Source organism: Aspergillus eucalypticola (assembly GCF_003184535.1).
Source record: "Aspergillus eucalypticola CBS 122712 chromosome Unknown BO83scaffold_9, whole genome shotgun sequence".
NCBI classification, from domain to species: Eukaryota; Fungi; Ascomycota; class Eurotiomycetes; order Eurotiales; family Aspergillaceae; genus Aspergillus; species Aspergillus eucalypticola.
The window spans coordinates 766,379-784,261 of NW_020290283.1; the positions used below are offsets into that span (position 1 = coordinate 766,379).

The 17,883-nt window shown below is 52.1% G+C and overlaps 8 protein-coding genes across 8 annotated transcripts; 4 read left to right on the top strand and 4 right to left on the bottom strand.

The window, feature by feature from the left end:
* Nucleotides 1-1,013: 1,013 nt before the first annotated feature.
* BO83DRAFT_310802 (putative aspartate transaminase) lies at nucleotides 1,014-2,409 on the top strand (the record flags this gene model as incomplete). Its single annotated transcript, XM_025527452.1, has 3 exons — nucleotides 1,014-2,090; nucleotides 2,162-2,267; nucleotides 2,345-2,409. 3 exons carry the CDS (start codon nucleotides 1,014-1,016, stop codon nucleotides 2,407-2,409), a joined length of 1,248 nt encoding a protein of 415 aa, XP_025389370.1.
* A 447-nt stretch (nucleotides 2,410-2,856) lies between these two features.
* BO83DRAFT_358820 (putative chitin biosynthesis protein (Chs5)) lies at nucleotides 2,857-4,644 on the bottom strand. The gene is made up of 2 exons (XM_025529327.1): nucleotides 4,437-4,644; nucleotides 2,857-4,312 (listed from the first exon to the last, which is right to left on the bottom strand). Exons 1-2 carry the CDS (start codon nucleotides 4,506-4,508, stop codon nucleotides 3,128-3,130), a joined length of 1,257 nt encoding a protein of 418 aa, XP_025389371.1. The 5' UTR covers nucleotides 4,509-4,644; the 3' UTR covers nucleotides 2,857-3,127.
* Nucleotides 4,645-4,769: 125 nt separating this feature from the next.
* On the bottom strand, nucleotides 4,770-5,792 carry BO83DRAFT_416411 (uncharacterized protein). Its single transcript, XM_025534700.1, has one exon. It carries the CDS (start codon nucleotides 5,565-5,567, stop codon nucleotides 5,025-5,027), a length of 543 nt encoding a protein of 180 aa, XP_025389372.1. The 5' UTR covers nucleotides 5,568-5,792; the 3' UTR covers nucleotides 4,770-5,024.
* A 306-nt stretch (nucleotides 5,793-6,098) lies between these two features.
* BO83DRAFT_416412 (translation initiation complex factor eIF1A) lies at nucleotides 6,099-6,878 on the top strand (the record flags this gene model as incomplete). Its single annotated transcript, XM_025534701.1, has 2 exons — nucleotides 6,099-6,197; nucleotides 6,450-6,878. The coding sequence occupies exons 1-2, from the start codon at nucleotides 6,177-6,179 to the stop codon at nucleotides 6,876-6,878; spliced, it is 450 nt and encodes a 149-aa protein (XP_025389373.1). The 5' UTR covers nucleotides 6,099-6,176.
* A 526-nt stretch (nucleotides 6,879-7,404) lies between these two features.
* BO83DRAFT_463606 (ssDNA endodeoxyribonuclease RAD1) lies at nucleotides 7,405-10,906 on the bottom strand (the record flags this gene model as incomplete). Its single annotated transcript, XM_025537363.1, has 8 exons — nucleotides 7,405-8,487; nucleotides 8,538-9,639; nucleotides 9,691-10,167; nucleotides 10,218-10,269; nucleotides 10,328-10,398; nucleotides 10,448-10,535; nucleotides 10,606-10,795; nucleotides 10,859-10,906. 8 exons carry the CDS (start codon nucleotides 10,904-10,906, stop codon nucleotides 7,570-7,572), a joined length of 2,946 nt encoding a protein of 981 aa, XP_025389374.1. The 3' UTR covers nucleotides 7,405-7,569.
* Nucleotides 10,907-11,290: 384 nt separating this feature from the next.
* Nucleotides 11,291-11,573, bottom strand: BO83DRAFT_426116 (uncharacterized protein; the record flags this gene model as incomplete). The annotated part of the gene is made up of 2 exons (XM_025535255.1): nucleotides 11,291-11,352; nucleotides 11,423-11,573. The coding sequence occupies 2 exons, from the start codon at nucleotides 11,571-11,573 to the stop codon at nucleotides 11,291-11,293; spliced, it is 213 nt and encodes a 70-aa protein (XP_025389375.1).
* An 809-nt stretch (nucleotides 11,574-12,382) lies between these two features.
* On the top strand, nucleotides 12,383-14,817 carry BO83DRAFT_247361 (WASP family protein). The gene is made up of 3 exons (XM_025527010.1): nucleotides 12,383-12,854; nucleotides 12,922-14,605; nucleotides 14,659-14,817. Exons 1-3 carry the CDS (start codon nucleotides 12,645-12,647, stop codon nucleotides 14,688-14,690), a joined length of 1,926 nt encoding a protein of 641 aa, XP_025389376.1. The 5' UTR covers nucleotides 12,383-12,644; the 3' UTR covers nucleotides 14,691-14,817.
* Nucleotides 14,818-15,966: 1,149 nt separating this feature from the next.
* Nucleotides 15,967-17,811, top strand: BO83DRAFT_310047 (CorA family magnesium transporter; the record flags this gene model as incomplete). The annotated part of the gene is made up of 3 exons (XM_025527421.1): nucleotides 15,967-16,548; nucleotides 16,618-17,246; nucleotides 17,307-17,811. 3 exons carry the CDS (start codon nucleotides 15,967-15,969, stop codon nucleotides 17,809-17,811), a joined length of 1,716 nt encoding a protein of 571 aa, XP_025389377.1.
* Nucleotides 17,812-17,883: the final 72 nt, after the last annotated feature.

The following is a 17,883-nucleotide window of genomic DNA, read 5'->3' on the forward strand; positions in this document are numbered from 1 at the left end:
CGCTCGGTTACTTTCGGATCCGACAGGCGCTTTGAGGCACCAGACGATAGCCGGATGTAGCCGTCTACTATAGCTCCGTCGCTGTCCGTCAATCAATATGACAGTAGCGATTGATAGTCTAGTTGGTAGTTAGTAGATGGTTAGTAGGGTAGCATTGGTGGTCAATTATGGTCTCATTGACTACGTTGAATCGACTAACGGTCTATTCCACCCGGCAGCTGACTCGCATAGACAAAGCTAGTATGAATTCATCTGACATGGATCCTGCAGACAACAATTACGAACTGCGAGTGCGCTAAGCAATGTGAGGCAGAGACACGAAATCCGGCCCCTCGGAGTTGAAGGAGGATGACACGAGGAAGTGAGAGACAATAAATAATATATCCAACTTTGCTCCGTCAGTTACTGCTCCAGGCACAACGCAGGAAGGGTTGCATTCCCCAATGTCTGGTTCGACCCACCACTGCGCCTCCTCAGGAACCTTTCAACTAGACAGAATTTGCCGTCATCGCATTTGCCGCATTGTCAGTGGCAAGAAACAAAAGCAAATCTCTTCGATCGACGTAGGCAGTTTGGGGATCGGGGGAATTGAAGCAGCAGCGGGTATTTAGTTGTGACGCCAACCCGCACGGCTGGCGTCGCGATGGGCGATATCGGCCAATCCTCACGGCTTCAATTCTTCATCCACGCCCTGACTCATTGCTCACACTGATCCACCTCATTACTGAAAATAGCATACCCGTTCCTTTTCTTCTTTTCCCCCTCCCTCAGTAAATATCCGCTCCTCGTGTTGCATCGTGACTAGATCTTATTACGCCCTCCACCCTCTTTGAAATCTTTCCCTCCCTTGCTCCACCTTTTCGCACCGCCGCTTCTCTATCGGAAAATCTTACCGATTGCCCCTCCTCCACTTTATATACCTCTTCAGATCCTCTTCCTAAAATCTGAACTACTGGCTGCAATAACCTGAACCCTTTTTCAATTTCACTCCCACCACCACCACCACCACCACCATGACTGTCCTCAACCTGACTCCCCTACCGGCGGACGAGATCTTCGCCCTCAACCGCGAATACGCCAACGACACTTTCCCCGACAAAGTCAGTCTCGGTGTCGGTGTCTACCGCACTGACGATGGCAAGCCCTGGCCATTGCCCTCCGTCCGCAAGGCCGAGCAGCAATTGCTCGCCGAAGACAGCCCCTTCCGCCACGAATACACCGCGATTGAAGGCGACATCCCGTTCCTCGAGCTGGCTCGGGACCTGATGTTCGGCTTCGACTCCAAGAACCTTTGCGAGGAGCACAAGGCCCTGAAAGCCCGCATTGGCTCCGTCCAGTCCGTCGCCGGCACTGGCGCTAACCACCTGGGTGCTCTCTTCCTCGCTCACAAGATGAAGCCCAAGACCGTCTGGCTCTCCGACCCCTCCTGGGCCAACCACGTCACCATATGGGACCTCGTCGGCGTCCCCCGCAAGACCTACCCTTACTACAAGCCCGAGACCCGCTCCTTCGACTTCGAGGGCATGATGTCCACCCTTGAATCTGACGCCCAAGAAGGCGACGTGATCCTTCTGCACGCCTGCGCGCACAACCCCACCGGTCTCGACCCCTCCAAGGAGCAATGGAAGGCCATTGCCGAGATCTGCGAGCGCAAGAAGATCTTCCCCTTCTTCGACTCCGCCTACCAGGGTTTCGCCTCCGGATCCGCCGACGAGGACGCCTGGGCCGTGCGCTACTTTCTCAACGAGAAGCCTCATATGGAGATGTGCGTTGCGCAGTCTTTCTCCAAGAACTTCGGTCTCTACGGCCAGCGTGTCGGCGCTTTCCACTACGTCGTCGCAGAGGGTTCCCAGAACCTCCGCGATCTCGTCGTCAACAACCTCTGCCACTTCATCCGCGGCGAGTTCTCCATGGGTCCTACTGGCGGTTGCTCCATCGTCAAGAAGGTCTTGACCAACGATGCCCTCACCACGCAATGGCACGATGATCTCAAGGTCATGAGCTCCCGTATCAAGGCCATGCGCGCTGCTCTGTACGATGAGCTCGTCCGTCTCGACACCCCCGGAACCTGGAAGCACATCGTTGAGCAGGTACATACCAACCCCTCCTTCACCTTTCCCCAGTCTCACAAACATATACTAACAATCACATCCTTCTCTAGAACGGCATGTTCTCCTACACCGGCCTCACCCCTACCCAGGTCCAAGCCCTGAAGGAGAAGTACCACGTCTACCTCATTAAATCCGGCAGAGCTTCCATCAGCGGCTGTAAGCTTTCCCCCCCTACCCCACCCCCAATCTTAATCCCCACACGCACACCCACTAACTCTCTCCCCCCTCAACAGTGAGCCAGAAGAACGTCGCCTACGTCGCGAAGGCTTTTGACGACATTGTCCGCAACGTCAAATAAACGCACCAACCATACCAGTTGTTCGGGTAATTGATCATCTCTGCCCGAGGTACATACACTTTTCATAAGTGTTTCAACAAAGAAGAAGGGAAAAACTTTCTTTACAACAGATAGACTTACCTCACCTCACTTATCTACGAGGTTAACGTACGCCATGAATGATGGGATAACGTACTATATGCGAATGAGAGGATGACGATGATGTACAGATATTACATTTCGGGGCTTTTTTTTGTCGGTGTTATTTTATTGCATGCATCTAGCTAGCATCTAGACTTTATGCAATGATAGAGCTAGAGTTGATTGGGAATTGATGATACTTGTGCATGGTGCGACTTTTTTGTCTTGTATTTGCTGTACAAACTACTACTTAATTCTATTATGATAATTTCATTGATAGGGGATAGTGTGGGAAGGACAGCATACATGTTGTAGAGGCATAGGCATAATGAAGATACAATATAAAATATAGTATAATAAAATAAGAAAGAAACGTAACATACACCGGCCCTGTGACATCATCTTTCCGCCCGTGTTGAAGAAAAGAATATAATAAAATGAACTCGTGCGATAAAGGGTCGTGGTAGGGGTGGGGGAAGAGGGCTAATGTATCGGATATACACTCATGACGCTAGTCAACTTGAATCGTAGATGAAGAAATGAAAAAGAGGAAGAGGGGGAGGAGCAGGAGCGGTCGTCTACTATCGGGGGCACGTCATTACAGAGGGACTTCATTAAAGTCCCCTTCTCCTCCCTCCTTTGATTTGTGCTCTTTGGAATTTGATGAGTCGTCCTTCTCTTTCTCTTCCTCTTCTGGCTCTTGCGTGTCCTCTTCGGTCTTCTCTTCCTCGTCCTTACCCTCACCCTCGCTCTCGCTCTCGTCCTTCTCTGGCGGAGGTGGCGGTGTCTCATGATCGCCATTCTGCTCGGCAGCTTCATCCTCCTTCTCTTCATCCTTCGGAGGTGGAGGGGGCGGCGACTCTGTGCTCTCGTCCGATCCCACCTCCTTCTCTTCCGCGATGGGCTGGCCGGTCATCTCAGCTCCCGGGAACGGCGTAACCGGGGGCTCAAGGTTCTGCTCATCTTCCTGCCCCGTCTGCCGTGAAGGGGTCTGAGCCTGCGCAGCTGGGGGCGCCAGATTCGAGGTGGCGGTAGAAACCGTTCGTTGGTGCTGAGTAGAGCTGTGAATCGGGCCCAGCTGTCTTGCCTTGGGATCAGCATTCAGGTAATACCCACGGACACTGACAATAGTGCCCTCAGCCTCGCAAGCATCCACCCATTCCGGAACAACCACGGGGATGTTCATCTCAACGGCCTTCTCCCAGAGCGGACCCCTCCCCTCGGTACAGACAAAGTGGGTGGTATCAATGCGGACCGAGTCGATCAGCTTTCCACCGATGCGATCCAACGCAGCTGCAAGAGCATCCTTCTGTTGTGGGGGGAGGACGCCCGCCGTCACTGTAATACCGGAGAGATCTGTCATCTTGTGCGTGCGGCAGGTCAACTTCTCCGACTGGTAAGTGCCGGCGGTAGTGCGCAGGACGAGGTGGAAGGTGTATTCGGTGTGAATGGCTAGACCGCTAATCTTGGTGCTTCGCGTCTCAAGCGGACGGGGAATGGACCCGGCTTTGGAGCCATTGCGATACAGGGAGAGTGACTTCAGGGACGCGGTGGCTAGGTCAATAGGGTCCCATTCCAGGACGAGGGAAGTTTGGGTTGCGTTGCGGAGACGGAGAACCGGGGGTGTGGGGGTCTTGATGCCATAGGTATTGAGGATACGTTTTTGGAGCGACTGGAAGTTTGCGGCACTGGCGGATTCGGCTGCGTGGTTGCGCGCGACGGTGATGTCGACGATACTACCGGACGTGATGTTGCTGGGGAGAAGGACGGAGGGGAATTCGATCTGGGGCGGGTTAGTTGAGTGTCAGGGCTACTCGAAGCGCAAAGTGGATTATTTGGAAGAGATATTGAGCAGGCTCGTGCGTCAATCGCTCGCTGTAAGTGCGTGGGTATGGAATTAAACTCACCAGTCTGTTGTCCTGGGTCAAGAGTACGGCGACTCCTGCGTCTACCTTGCCGACTGTCAAGGAGACCAGCATATTGGGAACAGGTAGCGGATATCAGGGATGGCGCATCAAAGAGAAAACAAATCCGTGACGTCTGGCAACGTCGATTCGTGAGTAGGTGGCCTGGGATCGTGAAAGGGAAGGAAGAGTTGATCGCAAGAGAGGAAAGCGAGGTTGTTGTTGTCTTCTTCAGGCTGAATGAAGATCGGCCGGTAGCGACAGGCGCCAAGGAGGCTCGGCCGCGTGGTCTCTGGCCCGCGATAACTACATGGATGCTTCTTCATTCCATCCAAAGAACTATCCCGTGATAATGGGATATGGGAATTTAACAATTTTCCCATTCTCCCTTCTCGTTCATCTTATCTTTGTTGAGAATATTATGCATGAATGACAGGAAATCGCTGCATGTCTTGCGTGGCACATCGCAAGGGGGCTAAGTATATTTCCCGTCTGCTCATCCACTGATGTTGTACATATATACAATGACGGACCCGAACCGGTGTCCAGAACTAACCTACAGTAGTAGGATGAAGGAGAAGTCGGCCAAGGCTATAACGATGTCTCATTCCCTTTATCATCACGAGCATCCACTGCCTTCTTTTGCTTTTTGGCCGGCTTAGGAGCTGCATCTTTCGTCGTCTTTAAATGATTTATCAAAGCACTCACTCCAGCATCCATTTCCTTTCGCAATACCTCAAAAGGCTCCCGCAAAATATCCGCATGAAGCAATAGGTCAACACGCCCCTTCAGATTCTTTCCATCCCCCCCTTTCCCATTAGAGTCACCTAGCAGTTCCTGCCCTGCTTTTCGACCGTCCGCATCAAATCCATGGTCTTTCAACGCTAGCCGGAATGCCATCCGGGCTCGTCGGCTACACCACGACCGAACCACACGCTTCATCCTCACGGACATCAGATGCGATGGATTTACCATCCACCAGAGTGTGCTCTTGTCGCGGGTGGCATACATGTGTGTGATTTTAGGCTGGAGAGGGTGGACATCTGCGTTTAAGTACCGGGAGGCGACATGGGACGGTTTGTAGTTTGGAAAGTATCGCATTATGAACGATTTGTGACTCCTTAGTGTCTTCATGATGGATGTGTGTTGGAGGCCTCGGAGGCAAGTCAATTGACTCCGTATATAGTACAATAATGATAGAATAGATGGTAGCACGCTAGCTGGATGCTTGGTATATTAGCACTAAGTAGTATGATGCGCCTATCGCCGGATCGGAACAGAAAAAGGCCAGCTCTTCCAGCAGCGAGCGATATGTATCTATCTCAACATATTGTAAGCAACGGAACTGATAAACAAATCACAAGAAGTGGAATACGAACCAAGAATGAGCGCATTCAATTCTCTAGCGAGCCAAAAAGTTATCCCAGCATTCGGGGATGCTTCGGCGGTCCCCTGATTCTGCCACCGGGCGGTGGTTTCATGACGACAATGATTGGCGAACCCCTTGTGGCAAGCCTCAGGCGCAAATCAGGCCGCCACGCCACCCACCCACCATGGATGACATAAGCCAACGAAAAGCCTCGCAAAACATGAAGCGCCGGCCTCTCGCTTGCCTCCGCCTTCCTCGTCTTTCCCCCCACTTCCACTCTTCTGGTCCTCAGGGACATCTATTTAAATCTCCCCTTAGCCGGACATCTCCTATCGCATCGAGTGAAAGACCACCGCGGTTAGCGAGATCCCAATATGCCCAAGAACAAGGGAAAGGTGAGTTCGTGCTGCATCCCACCCGGGTACCCCGCCTTACAGATTTTCGCTTTGTTTTACGCTTGACTCTGGTGCCCACCTCATGCCACCATATCCCACCTCAACGACACATTTCCAGCCAGGAAGATGTGGGATATGGAAGGCATAGAGGCTGCCATATTCAGAGAGCATCGGAGAACGAAGCGAAACTGCGCCACACGTCTATACACATGTCTAGGACTGTTTTTTGCTAACGTATCTGCAACCAAACAGGGCGGTAAGAACCGTCGTCGTGGAAAGAACGAGAACGACAACGAGAAGCGTGAGCTCGTCTTCAAGGAAGAAGGTCAGGAGTATGCGCAGGTCGTGAAGATGCTTGGTAACGGCCGTCTCGAGGCACTTTGCTTCGATGGCGAGAAGCGTCTCGCTCACATCCGTGGCAAGCTCCGCAAGAAGGTCTGGATCAACCAGGGTGACATTATCCTTCTCTCGCTGCGTGACTACCAAGACGAAAAGGGCGACGTCATCATGAAGTACACCGCCGATGAGGCCAGAAGTCTCAAGGCCTACGGCGAGTTGCCCGAACACGCCAAGATCAACGAGACCGACACCTACGGCCACGAGGGCTTCGAGGACAACGTCGAGTTCGACGAGGACCGCGAGAGCGAAGACGAGAAGGAGATCGATGTCGACGAGCTCTAAATGTCCCTTTCAGGGGCACGATCTCATATCCCTGCCGGAGCGACTGGGTTCGGTTCTTTTTTTTTCTCGACTCGTCAAAACTCTTGTTTTCTTCAAAAAACCTTCATGGGAAGAATCTCCCCCGAGTATTCTTCCGAAAAAGAAAGCTGTTACTTGCTTTGAACGGAAAGAAATCGGACGGCTTGTGCATGCTGTGTGTGTGTGCTAGTCGAGATTTTCCCGTGAAGGTATCTCGAGTAAAGGAATCAGGGCGGCAGCACCTCCCGGCTCCGCATAGGCGCGTTCTGCCTTTGCTGCGCCCGGTGCGGCTCCGTGTAATCCGGGGTATGGATCAGTAACAGGGGTTATGCCGGGGAATGTTCTTTATGATGCTGGATCATCGGTTTTCTGGACATATTCGTGTTCCATCATGAGGGTGTTCTCGGGTTAGCTACAGAAGGATGGCTTACTGCTTACAAGAAGGCTGCACGGTCTGGCGTGTGAGCGATTCTTGTGTTTGCTCCCTGTTTTTTATTCGCTATTCCTTTTCATTACGCTTCTTCGTTTTCGACAAAACTGGATGATAGATTTATGAAAGGGTCACGAATATGAATATACGACCAACCTATTCTCCTTTGTAGAAATATAGTAGACTAATGTAATTACCTTCTCGTAGTACTCGCCAACTTTGAGCATATATGCAACCATCACTTCAACTCTCAAACACACTTTTACGAAAGAACCCCACTATCTTCCGAGCCGTTTCTATCCCAACCAACGGATCCAACTGCTCCACGCTCATATTCGCAACCTCATGAATATTCTCCGTCTCGACAATCAACCGCTCAAGGACATTAGGATTAACACCCGGGACCGCCCGGAGCATATCTTGAGGCAAGAGATTAAAGACCCGATGCTCGATCCCCGCCGCAGCCATAATATCGCCGGAGTGCGATGACGCCGCAATATCCATATCTAGCCCAGTCTGAACAGCCCGAATCGGATCCGGCTCCGGGTTGTTCTTCTTCAGCTCGGCGAAGATCTCTGCTGTTTGGTAGGGGGAAGAAGACCAGATGATCTTGAGCCGGGGGAAAGTGAGGGTTAGGAGAACGAGTAAGTGCTGGGCGGATTTGGGGCTAGATGGGTTGACGAGGGAGCTGTTTGCGGATAGGGTGCTTGTGCCAGAGGAGGAGAAACCGAAGTCGGTGAGGAAGGTTGTGCCGGGGGTGGTTGCGGAGGCGAAGGCGTCGAAGGTGAAGGATTTGTTTTGATCGAATTCGATCAGAAGAAGGGGGTTCTTGTAGTGTTGGAGCATGGTTTCTGCTTGGTTGTAGAGACGGCCGTTTCGTAAGGAGGATATCAGGTCGCGGACTGATTTGCGTTCTACGCAGATGTCGGGCGTGAGGATGTAGTCGCCCACTGTGAGTTGGCAGGGGACGACGATCATGTTGTTGCCATGTAGGAGGGATGGAAGGGCGCTTCTGAACTCGCGTACATCTATCACGACTCGGGGTGGTGATGCTGTTGCGGCTAGTCGGCCGCCTCCTGCAATACGGGTGTTCACGGTGCGAAGGAACTGTTCTTGAGGGTCTACTTGACTCTTGTCATGTGTGATGGTGACGGCCATGTTCTGTTGTCTTGGGTTAGTGGAAGGAGGGAGGCAAAGGAAAGGCGTCTTACGCTTTTCTCTTTGATGAGCTTCGTGAACGAGTCTTTCTCTCGCCGTACGGCGCTCAAGTAGCGCTGTTCTTCAACAGATCCCCCGTAGTAGATGAAATAAACGCGTACATCCCGCCCAACATGAGAGCTGCGGTAGACCTCGACTCGTCGAATGAATGCAGGATCTGGCTCGTACATGATGATGTACCGAGGCCGAACCTCCTCCAGAATATGCTCATCCATATCACCGTCGTAAGGGTGTATGATAACCAAGTAATCCATATCGTATAATTCGTAGTAATCGTCCATGTCTTCCAGATCATCGATGATAACCTCCTCTTTTTGGGTCTCTTCGACTTCAGTAGGCTGAATCTCGTCTAGGAGTGCCGACACCTGGGCCGGAGGTTCAATATCTACTTGGATACCGCTGTTGGGCGCGCGTGCTGGGACGGATGGAGTGCCTCCTCCTCGGACTCGGCGCCGCTTGTTCATTGGGGCTCTTCCTTGATTCAGAGAACCAGGTGAATTCACCGCAGGCGACTGGGAACCGTCACCCGCGGGGTTTGACGAAAAGTTCTTGCTAACATTAGACAAGGATAACTTCCAGTCCATATAATCCCGCAGCCTTCGGCGCATCATGACTTCAGCGGAGCCCTTCTTCTCGTGGATGGCATCACCTGAATCCAATGTATCCCTTGTCCCCTGCTTCTTACTACTCACGTTGGCATGCATCGTGCCCATGTACTCGCGAAGTTGCCGACAGGTCCGTTGGTCACTGCACATGATCAAGACAGTACTGTTGGACTCGTCCACCTTGACTGGATTGAGATATGCGTCCGTTTCAATTTCTTGCAGGACCTCCGCTACGACTTCCCATTTTGGCTGTTCTTCCAGAACGGGCTGGAGTGTGGTAGGTAAAGACGTGGATGATGAGCGAACTACATCGTTGCTGATTCGCCCCTGATATACTCTTGATCTCGCGGTCTGGAAAAGCACATCGGCTGCGTCGAGGAACAGCCATGGTGAATAGCTATGTTTCGTGGACCCAGGAGGCGGAGTATGTGCTGTGACAATCGTATCAAGATATTTGAGGAACGAGACGGCGTCATAGGTGAGCAAAGCACTAAGATTCAGGTCAATTCATGAAGCACAGCATATATATGGGTGGTCGCACTGGAGAATTGCCCGAAGGTCTGATAAGTCACTGACAATCTGTCTGGTCCGGAAGCTCACACGGTGCCATATGGGATCCAGTTGGCGCCTAATTGCAATATCGAAAGACCTGTGTAAAGCACTGTCGAGTGTCCAGTCTGCCATGTCAAGTCCTGTGTTGGCTTTCTTTAGCTCTCCTATGCAAATCTCCACGCACTCAAGGACGGCGTTTTGTATCTCGCGCATCTTGTCACTCATGGGAACTTCTAGTTCGATCACCTCCGCTTTTCTATGGCCCTCGAGAGCCTCCGCAACGGTGACATGGAAGCGTGGCCATAACGAGGTCTTGCGAAGGAAGAGGTTGCGCAGGGAATTCGCCAAAGGAGCAAATCCAGTCGTGAATGGTTCCGGGGAGTCGGAGAAGGCCTTTAAGAATCCACGTTTGTTGTGCTCTCGATATGCCCGGATAATGAAGGCTTCAATAGACGTTGCCACAATCCTGGCTGTTCTTAGTATGTCATCTTTAGAAGCACAGATATGGTTGCTTACTTATCAGCATGAAGCACGACCATGCCAGTGACCTTCTCAGGGTCGAGCAGCTCTAGACAGCGGGTTAGGAGGGTCCACCGTCGCAAAACAGCAGTAGGGTCGTCACTAACTCGACAGAAAGTCAACTATTAGTATCCTGGATGTTACACTCAGGATACCACCTTCGGAATAGATCTTCTCGCTGGACTGGCATTAGCATAGAAGGTCATGAATGATGCATGAGGACATACCGCATCGGAACCGTGGCCCTGTCCGTATTGATCACCTTGAGCCCCCTGGCAAGAGGGGTTTTGCTGATAGCATAGTGCTCAGCCAATGCTGACAGAGATCAGCATCATTATGCTTCAACATAATCCACCAGTAAACTGTCCGAGTCGCAGCAACGTACCTTCTCCAATCCATTCATTTTCGCGGTCATCTGCGCCAACAACAAGCACCAAATTGTTCCCTGCAGCATCATAAAAATGTAGCAAATTCGTCACCAGGCGTAAGAGGCCAAGGCCCCGAGCAAGAATCACCAACTCATCCTCCGAGCGCAGTTCGGTGAAGATGTCCTGCTGGTATTGCTGGAATTGATTCTGTCAGCAATTCCCATAGATGTCTTGCAATGAGCACACAATGTAGAACTGTAAAGTACTCACCAAGGGCAAGGACAGCTTCACCGGTACATTGGGGCGTTCAGGTGGCATGAGGAGCCTCTTGACGCGAAGAAGTCATCTTCCTTCGCGATGAGAGCGACCAAAGCGAGCGCGTGATCACGTGGGGTATGATGTAATGACGCTTTACTGGAGCACCAGCAGCAACCACTACTGCGTGGAACATTTTACGAAGAGAACAGACTATATTTATATAATTTCACGGTAAGTGTGGTCAGCACTGAATGGGGTGTTGAAGTTGTGGCTTTCCACGTCCATGTGTGGTAATAATCGTACAGGCTTAGAGGAATATCTATCTTCGGGCGAGGAGGACTACTATGAAGACCGGAGTACAAGTATACTGACATGATTTACATAGCATTGCTTCATAAAAGTACAGCGACCTTACACCACCACTGGCTTGTGAGATCTGTTGTCCTACTTATTCAGTTCCTTCATACGTGCCTCGATCTCTTCCCTGGGGACTTTGGGTGGCATGCCTATATACTAATTTAGTAAACCGCCATAATGTGGAGGGATGGTGGGGATAAAAGCACAACGCTGACTTACTGTCGGGGATTTGAGGACCCTTAGACAAATGATCAAGCATGGTGGCTTTCTGGGTTCCCTGATCGGAGTTCCTCTGCTCTTGGTTTGGAGCGCTGTTGTCGCTGTTGCCTTGTTGGGGTGGGAAATCAGAACCTGAGGGGATGACAGGCATAGTGATGAGTTAACTAGTCAATAGTCGTAGGTGGTGAGTATGGGAGGAAGAAACAGTAAAATTATGCAGCTGATAAGAAGAGTGAAGGCGAGTGATAGCAGCGAGGATAGTGATCGGGGAAGGTAAGCTTTCTATATTCTTAAGTAGTTCTTTTGAGTTGCAGCACATGCGATGACGTCGGTTGGGCTGGAAGTACCACCATAACACTAGTATAGTACTAGTAGTAAGACGCGCGCCATTGAGGCAATGCAGTCATTTTCTTCATTCACATGGTTGGTGGTGATCCAGTAAGATCAACTAATAAGATGCTGTCAAAGCGATTCCCTTGGATCTTGCATGTCTGCCTAATCCAGGAATGCCATCATGGTTATTATATGGGTCGCAGGCAGACACCCTTGTTGGTCGTTGGATGATGCTGCACGAGACCATTGTGGTATTGGGAAGTTGCAAGGCATTCTGGTTTGAAAAAGTACGATCCTTGAATCAATCAATTTCGCATGTTCTAGTGCTTCAGATCATTACCAATACTTGGAACAATCACTTATAACTCGGGGGACTGTCAGAGGATAGTGCTGAGTGAGCGCCAGCTGCTTCCAGAGACGTCGGGATCCCCACTGCGGCATTAGTGGACTTTAGTGGCTCTCCGTCGCTCTCTCCCGCCAACGCTCCTCTTCCGGCTACTTGACCTCTTCTCCCTCCTCCCCTCCTCCAAGCCAAACTTGCTCGGCCACCAATCCTACACTCTTACGGCCTTTCTGTTCTAGATAGAGCCTAACTTGTATTCGTTCCTTTCTTTCGCGTCCCTAGGGTTGCCCTCCAGTCACCCATCTACCCCACAAACCCTGGGAATTCCGAACAACCCCCCCCTTTGTCTCAGACACATCCGTTGTTGCCGCGCCGTATCAGCTCTTATCCGTGCCTCAGGAGCAACCACCCTCTGGTACTTCGGGCTCACCAAGTTACACCAGACACCCTGCAATGCGCCTCCAGCAGGCGATCTAATTACTTCTACCTCACCGGCCATAACCCCCAAGCTACTAACACAGTGTCTTCGCGAGTCGATCCATCGTCATGCCTTCAATCCTGAATGATAACGACAAGGAAACAGTCAGGAGAACTGTACCAAAGCCTGACAACAAAATTCTAGCGGTGGCCGTTGCGCGCCTCTACGTGGCTCACCCAGACACCCAGAGATGGACGTACACTGGTCTGCAGGGAGCTGCAGTCCTAGCAAATGACCTGGTCGGCCGTACTTTTTGGCTGAAGTTGGTGGACGTATCGGTGAGTACAGTCTGGTAAACCATGCACTGTGGCAGTTACTGACAAAAGACATCGTGCCGTGCCTTAGCCTGCCAATAGGGGAGTCATTTGGGACCAAGAGATCTACGACAACTTCGCGTACAACCAAGATCGCACGTTCTTCCACTCCTTCGAACTAGAAGACTGTCCCGCCGGACTGTCGTTCGCCGACGAGAAAGAGGCTAAGACATTCATAAAGAAAGTACAGGAACGAGAAAAGCATGCGAGCAAAGAGACACGGCAGACGCCCTTCGCATCTACCCGAGGCCAGGGCCCTGCTCCGGTGGTGAACGGCAAATCCGGGGTTGGACGGTCGCTGTTTGGCAGCTTGCTCGGCCATCGCTCATCATCAGGATCTCATGTACCCCCACCGGTGACACCTGCGGAACTGCCTCCTGCTCCATCAATCCAAGTTGCTCCTCCACCTCCACCTTCAGCCAGCCCATCACGCAAGGAACTGCCGTTCGACACCAATGACCCCGCATTCAAGGGCGTACTGGACGAGCTCCTACAAATGGGCATTACGGAAGACTTGATCGCGGAGAACTTCGATTTCATCAAGTCCTATATCGAACAGAAACAAGCATCAACGCCCAGCCCGCCTTCTGCCGATGATCAAAGGAAAGGCAAAGCGCCGCCTCCACCTCCCCCGCCTGCGCCGCCTGCTCCCAAGGTGGCTGCCATCAGCCCACAGAACACTGGCAACAGCACAGGGAGTCGACGAGGTGCTCCGCCGCCCCCTCCCCCGACGCGGAGGACTCGAATGGATACGACGGATGACGAGCCTGCCTCGAAACGTGAACCGTCTCCTCCCAGGAATCGGTTTCGTGCGCCGCCTCCGATTGCAGATGCTGGTAAATTTGCTCACACACCACTGCCGCCTACTCGCCAACGGGCCTCGTCGAATGCCACACCCGGTCCTCCACCTCCTCCACGGCCTCCAAAGACTCCAATGGATGAGAACCAGTCCCGCTTTGGCGTTCCCCCACCGTTCCAGGGCGAGCGCAAAGTGTCTGCTCCTCCCGCACCTCCCGGTCGGCCAGGGCCTTCAGGGCCACCCCCTCCCCCTCCACGCACTATGAGCCCTGCAGCACCTCCACAGCTACCTCCCAAAGTTCCCAATGCCTCTGCAGCAGGGCCTCCACCTCCGCCGCCCAGAAGTCCTTTGCAGCCGCCGCCCCCATCTGTGCCTTCCGCTTCTCGGCCTATTCCTCCTCCGCCTACGTCAAGCGTGCCGCCTCCTGTACCCCCGCCTCCTACGTGCCCTCCGCCACATACCAGCTCGGTCCCACCTCCACCCCCTCCACCCCCTCCGCATACGCCAATAATGTCAATCCCACCACCTCCTCCTCCACCGCCAGGAGGTGGTGCTCCTCCTCCCCCGCCGCCCCCACCGCCAGGAGGTGGTGCTCCTCCTCCCCCGCCGCCCCCACCTCCTGGAGCTGGTGCGCCTCCGCCGCCGCCTCCTCCAGGTGGAGCTGCTCCCTTACCCAAACCCGAAGGTGGTAGGAATGACCTCATGGCTGCTATCCGAGCATCTGGAGGAAAGGGCGGCGGTGGCCTGCGGAAGGTCAAGGATACCGAGAAGCGTGACCGGAGTGGAGCCCTCGTGCCTGGCTCAGCCAGCGAATCGTCTGCGCCGACCCCAAGTGGTGGTGCTGCTGCTCAAGGAGGCCTGGCAGGTGCTTTGCAAGACGCTCTGGCGAAGAGAAAGCAGAAGGTCAGCGGTAGCGGTAAGTAGACACACCCGAATGGTCAGTAATACGCGTACTAATGTGGACTATAGATGACGAAAAGGAGGACGATGACGATTGGTGAGCCTTGCTTGAAGGTACTCTCTCATTTTTCCTAAAATCAATGTTGTTGTCGTGGCTTAGACTTGTTGGATTTCGTGTGATACCTCCGTCGTGCAGCCTCTATATCCTTTCCTGTTCTTAGCATATATTCCCATCCGGTGCGTGGAGGTGAATGTCTGGTTTTTCTTTCTAGTCAGCATTTCCTGCAGGTGATCAAAAGTATGCACTGGAGATTGGAGCTGTCTGACAGCGGATCCAATTCCCTAGTCTCATGAATGGAAACACAATGCTTGTCTATTTGGGAACTTGGGCCTCAGACGGTAGTAGGTCATTATTACAAGATGAGTATTCTCATTGATATGGACATTCCCTCGTGTAGCCCACCCTACCGACAGAAATTAACAAGAGGCGATCGACATCCTAGTATTGACTACACTCATTCTCATGGCTCTAGACCTGATCACTTGCTCTGGTACCTTGCTAATGCAATGCCTAGTGGGGCATCCCTGCGGCTCAAAGAAAGTAACCAATGGTTCGGGCTTTTGGCATTTCCGATCTGGTGCCAAAGTGGGGCCTTCTAGAAAGACCAAGCTCAATTAGGTAAGCTTCATGTGAACAATTATCGAAATGGTGACTTTGTAGATTCGGCACGTAGTCCACCGCCGTCGTGTATCTTACAGCAAGTGGATCGGGGAATATATGCTTCAGTTAACGAGGGAATGATAGTTACATCTTCGTAGCGATACTGGCTGTGAAACGTGAGGATGGAAGAGTAACTTCGTGCTCAGTAGTCATGCCCTGTGTGAATCCACTCGAATGAGTCCCGCAAAGTAAAGGGTCTTTGACCAGTCATTGATATTTGCAACTAGAAATCGCAAGCTTTTCTGAGAGTTTTACGAGAAGAGCTTTGTCATATCTGATATGAGCTCTGCCGATCATCCTTGTGAGGATGTATACGGCTTCACCATCCTATAGACAAAGATTATCTGTTGGACTTGAAGCTGTGCGTAACACAGTAATGTATTGCTGGCAAAGTAGTATACTCAAAGCCAGACACAGTAATTATCATATATTTAACCAAGATATAATAATGAAAGAACCATTGGAAAAGCGAGGGAATATACTGTTGAGTCCGGACCATCCAGCGCTGCCGGATTATAGTTGGTCCGAGCGGCGCAACTTGGATGCGGGAAAAAAGATGGGCGATGATATGGTTTGTTTTGCATCCAGATGAGTGCTGGTCGTCATTCTGGTCGGTGAAGCCATAGTACAAGGCAGAGATGCTGTCTCCGTCGTCTATGAAGCCTTCCGCTCCATCAGCATCTCTTCTCCGGTTTCTGCGATCACAATCCGATTCCTTTTTCTTCACAGCCAACCCAACTACTTGCGGACGATCTCTCAATAATGATCCTCAGTCTCATCATCAGCATCACGCCTTCTCGCTAAGCAAGACGTCAGACTGGACAAGTATAAACCCTGCACCATGCCGTGCGAGCCTAGAGTCATGCCTTTTACCCTTACCAGGCCTTTCGTCTAGAACTCGCGGTGCTGTACGATGTCGGGCGTCGCTGGCTCAACGCTCTTCACCGAGTCCGTTTTCCCTCCCTAATGCGCACTTTTCACGCGCTTCGTCCACCAAGAGCAAGAGCTTGTGGCGTAGGCTCTTCGACTTCAAGCGAAACAAAGCTGCCGAATCCAAATCATATCTCCGCCAGCCACCTGCATTGATCAATGACGGAACAGAAGGAAGCTTCAACATTGGCCGCGGATTAGTGGCAAAGGCATCTAATGAGCCGCGCCTTCGATGTACCGAGTTCGACAGCACTGGAAATGTTACTCTTGTGAATGGCGAATTCAAGAAGAGCGAGCTGATTGCCAAGGTCAGTATTGGCGGCTCTGCGAATTGTATCATAACTCAAGAAGCGACACAAGACTGATATCAAGAATAGTATGGTCTCCTACCTCGGGACTTGCGAAAAATCGACTCGTCTACACTGCCTCACATCCTAGTGCGACCGCGTGCCATTCTTATCAACCTCCTACACCTTCGAGTCTTGATCAAGGCTGATCGCGTTCTCGTTTTCGATGCGTACGGATCCACGGACTCATACATGCAATCGCTATTTGTGTATGATCTCGAAGGAAAGCTACAACAGAAACAAGGACAGACTACGGGAGCATTGCCTTACGAATTCCGAGCGCTGGAAGCGGTCTTGATCAGTGTCACAAGTGGCCTGGAGGAGGAATTCAATGGTGTTAGAGATCCGGTCGTGAGCGTGCTCAGAGCTCTGGAAGAGGACATCGACCGCGACAAGCTCCGACATCTGCTTATATACTCCAAGAAGCTCGGCACGTTCGAACAAAAGGCTCGCCTCGTGCGTGATGCGATCGACGACCTGCTGGAGGCAGACGACGACTTGGCCGCAATGTATCTTACTGAGAATTCGCAGGGTGTCCGACGCGAGGAACACGAACATCAAGAAGTCGAGATGCTACTGGAGTCGTACCACAAAGTTTGCGACGAAATTGTGCAGGCCAGCGGCAACTTGGTGACCGGAATTCGCAATACCGAGGAAGTGTAAGTCATCCTTAGTGTCTCAGGTGCTTGCTCTGTAACTGGATACTGACCTAATCACAGCGTTAAAGCAATCCTGGACGCCAATCGCAACTCCCTCATGCTTCTCGACCTCAAATTCAGCATTGGAACTCTCGGACTCGCAACCGGAACCCTGTTCTCCGCACTTTACGGCATGAACTTGAAGAACTTCATCGAAGAATCAGACTTGGGCTTTGGCGCTGTGTCCGTCACATGCTTTGCCATTACAATCGTTGTTTGTGCTTATGGGCTCGCCAAACTGCGCAAGCTTCAGCGTGTCCGCATGTGGGGCGAATCCGGCGTCGGCGGCGCATCCATGGTCTCTCTGCCTACAAGAGGTGGTGCGCTCGCCAGCCACCGGCCAAATTGGCGCGCGGATACCGTTGAGCCTGTCTGGGGCAGTCTCCCCGGTGAAGGACGCGTGGAGAGGATCAAGCGCATTAAAGACAATGCCGCTGCAGCTGCAGCCCGATCTGCAACCCTGAAGGCTGCTAATGTGCCCCCAACGTCGTCTGGAGATGCTACCAAGCAGTCAGAGAGTTTTTAAATCACATCTTTATGCACCGAACAAACAAGTGGGAGCTCACAGAGCATGGCCGCTGTCACAATTGACCCACAC

What these genes read in the sequence shown, in the direction of transcription:
- BO83DRAFT_358820 (XM_025529327.1), bottom strand. Translation starts at nt 4,508, where the DNA reads ATGCTGGTCTCCTTGACAGTCGGCAAGGTAGACGCAGGAGTCGCCGTA. An exon ending in TGACCCAGGACAACAGACTG is followed by an intron (nt 4,313 to 4,436) that starts GTGAGTTTAATT and finishes AACCCGCCCCAG; the next exon opens with ATCGAATTCCCCTCCGTCCT.
- BO83DRAFT_247361 (XM_025527010.1), top strand. Translation starts at nt 12,645, where the DNA reads ATGCCTTCAATCCTGAATGATAACGACAAGGAAACAGTCAGGAGAACT. An exon ending in TGAAGTTGGTGGACGTATCG is followed by an intron (nt 12,855 to 12,921) that starts GTGAGTACAGTC and finishes GCCGTGCCTTAG; the next exon opens with CCTGCCAATAGGGGAGTCAT. An exon ending in GCAGAAGGTCAGCGGTAGCG is followed by an intron (nt 14,606 to 14,658) that starts GTAAGTAGACAC and finishes TGTGGACTATAG; the next exon opens with ATGACGAAAAGGAGGACGAT.
- BO83DRAFT_416411 (XM_025534700.1), bottom strand. Translation starts at nt 5,567, where the DNA reads ATGAAGACACTAAGGAGTCACAAATCGTTCATAATGCGATACTTTCCA.